The sequence below is a fragment of the Nomascus leucogenys genome, chromosome 15 (genome assembly GCF_006542625.1).
Source record: "Nomascus leucogenys isolate Asia chromosome 15, Asia_NLE_v1, whole genome shotgun sequence".
In the NCBI taxonomy this organism is placed as follows: domain Eukaryota; kingdom Metazoa; phylum Chordata; class Mammalia; order Primates; family Hylobatidae; genus Nomascus; species Nomascus leucogenys.
In genome coordinates, this window is record NC_044395.1 from 79051313 (window position 1) to 79056422 (window position 5110).

General features: G+C 43.7%; 1 protein-coding gene across 1 annotated transcript; it reads left to right on the plus strand.

Annotated features, from left to right (window-relative positions):
• The first annotated feature begins 1226 nt into the window (after nucleotides 1–1226).
• Nucleotides 1227–1906, plus strand: LOC100602115 (mas-related G-protein coupled receptor member X3). The gene is given in 3 exon segments (XM_004092979.1): nucleotides 1227–1487; nucleotides 1489–1580; nucleotides 1582–1906. Coding segments are annotated over 3 exon segments (678 nt in total).
• The last annotated feature ends 3204 nt before the right edge of the window (nucleotides 1907–5110 follow it).

Here is a 5110-nt window from a genome sequence, read left to right on the forward strand (position 1 = left end):
TAGACTCCTCTCACACAGAAGATTTAGCCAGCAAAAGAAACTCTTCTAAAGATCTCTTGGGAAAGAGTGAAGTAGGTTTACGTTGTGCACACCCAGCACACCACTTAGCAGTCTTCCATCTCTATTCCCACACTTCAGTCTCCTCCTTCAGTGGCACTCAAACCTCACACTCACTCCTTCATCCACTATATTGCTAAGCAATTCAGCTCAAATCCACTTCCTACCCCAACATTGTGTACCAAAATGCTTCCAGGTTTTCAGCAAAGCCATACTGAGTTCTCATATCAAAGGCACATCAGTGGTCAACTTCAGTTATTTGGGCACGCATCAGTAATTACTCAACACACACAGAGCTGTTCAGAAAAAGAATTCTGAATAAATGAAATTTTCTTCATTTCATTATACATGTGTGTTCTAATGCTTTTAATTGTGCTTTCATTTTCATTTCCCGTTTAACCACCAAATCTGCCACTACCATTAGGCTCCTCATTCATGAATTCATTCACTGAATAAACATTTGTGGAGAACACAGTGTGCTGAACAAGGAGTTAGGCACTGGGCTTATAAAAAGTGCTTCTGACTTCAATGACTGACACACGGAGCCATTTCTAACCCACAAGGCCCAGCCATTCTTACATCTGTCCTAGCAAAATGTTACATTGCTCTCATGTCCCTTAAATCATGATCTTCTTTCTCCTCCATGGATAGACCACTCCTAGTCATGGGGGTGTCACAGTCACCTCTTTGTCTTTCTGAATTCCTGCACTTGAGGGAAAATTTCTGACCCAGGAGAGAGTAATGCTTGGGTCCATAGCCCTAGCCAGTTGAGTGAAGGTATTTCCAGCATAGAATAGTCCCATGTCAGCAGAGGACCTCTGTTGCAATAGAGCCCAGGCTTTAGAGCCAGCGAGAACTGGGTTTGAATCTAGTTTCAAGGGATCTCTACCTTTTGATTTGTTATTTATTCTCTATAAGCCTGTCTCCCTTCTCTGTAAAATGGGGACAGTAATTCACACATTGCAGAGTGGTCCTACAAGTCAGAGATCATACAGATGGTGTTCAAATCTTGTTTGTGTTCCCACTAACCTTCCAGGGGCACCAGTGGAGGGTTCTGAGCATGGATCCAACCATTCCAGCCTGAAGGACAGAGCTCACACCAGTAAATAAAAACAAATGAGACTCCTCTTTTAACTTGTGACTTGGACACTCTGAACTTCTTCACCAGCATGATGACCTTTGCCTACCTTGCAGGCCTGAGCATGCTGAGCACCGTCAGTACCGAGCGCTGCCTGTCCATCCTGTGGCCTATCTGGTACTGCTGCCGCCGCCCAAGAAACCTGTCAACAGTCATGTGTGCCCTGCTCTGGGCCCCATCCCTGCTGCTGAGCACCCTGGAAGGGAAGTTTTGTGGCTTCTTAATTAGTGATGGTGACTATGGTTGGTGTTGGACATTTGATTTCATCACTGCAGTGTGGCTGATTTTTTTATTTTTTTATTTTTGTTGTGGTTCTCTGTGAGTCCAGCCTGGTCCTGCTGGTCAGGATCCTCTGTGGCTCCCTGCACATCCTGCTGACCAGGCTGTGTGACCATCCTGCTCACAGTGCTGCTCTTCCTTATTTGCAGCCTGCCCTTTAGCATTAAGTGGTTCCTATTATTCTGGACCCTCATGGATTTTGATGTCTTCCTTTGTCATTTGCATCCAGTTTCAGATGTCTTGTCCTCTCTTAACAGCAGTGCCAACCCCATCATTTACGTCTTCATGGGCTCCTTTAGGCAGCGTCAAAATTGGCAGAACCTGAAGCTGGTTCTCCAGAAGTCTCTGCAGGACACACCTGAGGTGGATGAAGGTGGAGGGCGGCTTCCTCAGGAAACCCTGGGGTTGTCGGGAAGCAGATTGGAGCAGTGAGGAGGAACCTCTGCCCTGTCAGTCAGACAGGACTTTGAGAGCAACACTACCCTGCCAGCATTGACAGTTACCTGCTCTGCTCTCAGCCTCATGCCTCTGAAGGGTCTCAATGATTCCTCAATGACTTTGGGTAGATTAATTTTAGCCTTGTTTTTCCTGTGTTTTTTTTTTTTTCTTAGAAAAAGCAGTCTAAACTAAGAACATCTCCATCTTTCTCGACTGTACCAATAAATTCTTTTTTTTCTGGAAATGGGAAAGGAGGGAATTCATAGTAGCATTGTTAATAAAAGCATAGAAGTAATTTAGGGAATGGTGATCTGTTTGTAAATGAGTTTCTTTCCTTGTGCCACCCCAAGTATTTTGTCACTGATATGGTTTGGCTATGTTCCCACCCAAATCTCATCTTGAATTCTCATGTGTTGTGGGAGGGACCCAGTGGGAGGTAAGTGAATCATGGGGGCAAGTCTTTCCCATGCTGTTCTCATGATAGTGAGTAAGTCTCATGAGATCTGATGGTTTTAAAAAGAGGAGTTCCCCTGTACAAATTCTCTCTCTTTGCCTGCTGCCATCCATGTAAGATGTGACTTGCTCCTCCTTGCCTTCTGCCATGATTGTGAGGCTTCCCAAGCTACGTGGAACTGTAAGTCCAATTAAGCCTCTTTCTTTTGTAAATTGCCCCCATCTTGGGTATGTCTTCATGAGCAGCATGAAAATGGACTGGTCATAGTTGCAAGATCCCTCTTAAGAGGACTCTAAAGGCCAGGCACAGTGACTCATGCCTGTAGTCTCAGAACTTTGGGAGACCAAGGCAAGAGGATCTCTTGAGTCCAGGAGTTTGAGGCTTGGAGTTCAAGACTAGCTGGGCAACATAGCAAGACACCATCTCCACAAACAATTAAAAATTAATCACAGTGGCACATGCTTGTAGTCGCAGCTACTTGGGAGGCTGGGGTGGGAGGATCGCTTCAGTGCAGAAGGTCAAGGCTGCAGTGAGCCAGGATTGCACAACTACACTCCAGCCTAGGCAACAGAGCAAGACCTTGTCTCTAAAAAAAATTTAATTTAAGTTTTAAAAAAGAAGGCTCATAAGGCTGGAGTGCTTTAAACAATAACCAGTGTCTGTAGTGGCCTTGAAATGACAGGAGTTGGCAATCCTTTTGTGAAATCAGTTGGAATGAACTGTTCAGTATGGCCAAGTCTTGTGCAGGCCAGCCAGGTCAGCCTAGCAGGAGAAGCCAAAAGGCAATGTCTTACCCTCCCAATATTCCTCCCCGGAATATGTCAGATCCTTCAGGGTCAGAAAACATTGGTAAAAACAACAGGGAGATTGGAACAAAGAGAAGTGTGGGAGTAGGGGGAAAGAGAGAAGCAGTGGAAAACACCCCCTTCTCTGGTGCAGCATTTTTGCCTGCAAAAGACCCAAAGTGGAATTAGGGAAGACAGTTCATCTTTAAATTAAGTTCAACATTTTATTCCTCACATAAAAATCCAGCTCTAAACTTTTTTATAGGCTTGATATGGATATATGGATGATGGATTGAGAGTTGGTAATTGGTTATCCAAAAACTTCACATTTAAATTCTGCATTTCACCTTGCCCCTCTTTTGAAATGTGGTATCTACAGTGTCTTATACTTCATGTCTGATGCCATCAGAAATGTTATGGATTCTGGATTTAACACATTTAGAGTGATATGATCCCTCAGGACTGCACCGCAGAGTAAACACAACCTTTATATGGTGGCGAATTTGTGTGTCTTTCTTGTTTCATTTGTGGTTGGGGACAAAATCGATGTTTTTGTCTAAATAGTCAATATTCATCTTAACATGTTTGGCTGTGTAATCACCGGCTATATTGTGAACTGTGCAATAAAACAGAAACATGTGTGTATATAATTACCTTTGGATACCTGAAATTCCCAAGCCCAGTTACAGTGTAATACTCAGTATAAGACTGTGCAAACATGTAAGGAAATAATGGTGGTCGATGGGATATATGAAATGGGATCTAGAGGGCTTTGAGTGAAGCCAATCATGCTGAACTAACACTGGTTCAGTGTAGATGAAGTAGAGTGAGGGGTATGCAGTCATAAATGAAGGGCGAACAGATTACATTTGAAGAAAGGGTAAGCACTCAGACTTGCTTTCTTTTAAATTAAAATATTTCTTTTATCGTGTGCAAATGCATATCAAAGACTTGAACAAGCATTCTCTTGAAATTTTTGTATTTTTAGTTTTTAATGCTGTCTTTGTTTAAGATTAAATATATGTTGCCTAACAGCTCCCAAATTTTGTGGGAGTCTCTAAATGTTTCCTCTTAAAAGTTCATTATGAAAAGTGGTTAAGCACACAATGCTATTTTTGTTTGATAGTTTGAGTTTTATGGCCATACGAGTTTAAATGAAATCTGTTAAATGTTTCAGAGTTAACACTTTTTTTGGATAATTTGGAATAAATTTTGTTTTTCAAGTCAAAAAAAAAGAAAGAAAGAAAACCCCAACTAATACAGACCGCAACTCTTAGATGAGTCCTAGTGCTGAATCAGGCCCAGACACAGTGGACTGGGCAAGGACGGCATGTAGGGGCAGACAAATTACGGAGACACCAGCTGGGGTGCTAAGGGAGTGCTGGAATCACCCTCCCCTGAGCCCAGGCTGCACAGTTTGTGGTTCCAAAAGAGAACTCAGCCTTCCACTTAAGGAGAGGAGAGGGAAGAGTGGGGAGAACTTTGTCTTCCATCTTAAATACCCACCCAGCCACAGAAGAATAGGGCACTAGTCAGAGTCACCAGGCCCTCTTTCCAGGGATCTTGGATAACATTTCCAGACACACCCTGGGCCTGAAAGGAACCCATAGCTTTGAAAAGAAAAACCCATTCCTGGCACCATTCATCACCCACTAACTGAAGAGCCCTTGGGCCCTGAATAACCAGCAGCAATACCCAGGTATACACCAGCAATACACCAGCAATACCTATATTGTGGGCCTCGAGTGAGTCTCAGGACTTGCTGCTTTAGGTGACACTCAGCACATTACCAGCAGTGGTGGTGATGGAGTAAAACTCCTTCTGCTTGAGAAAATCAGAGGAAAAAGTAAAGGAGACTTCACCTTGCACTTTAGGTGCCAGCAGCGCCACATGGGGTAGAGCACCAAGCAGGCTCTTGGGGTCCCCAATTCCAGGACTGGCTGTTGGCATTTCTGGACC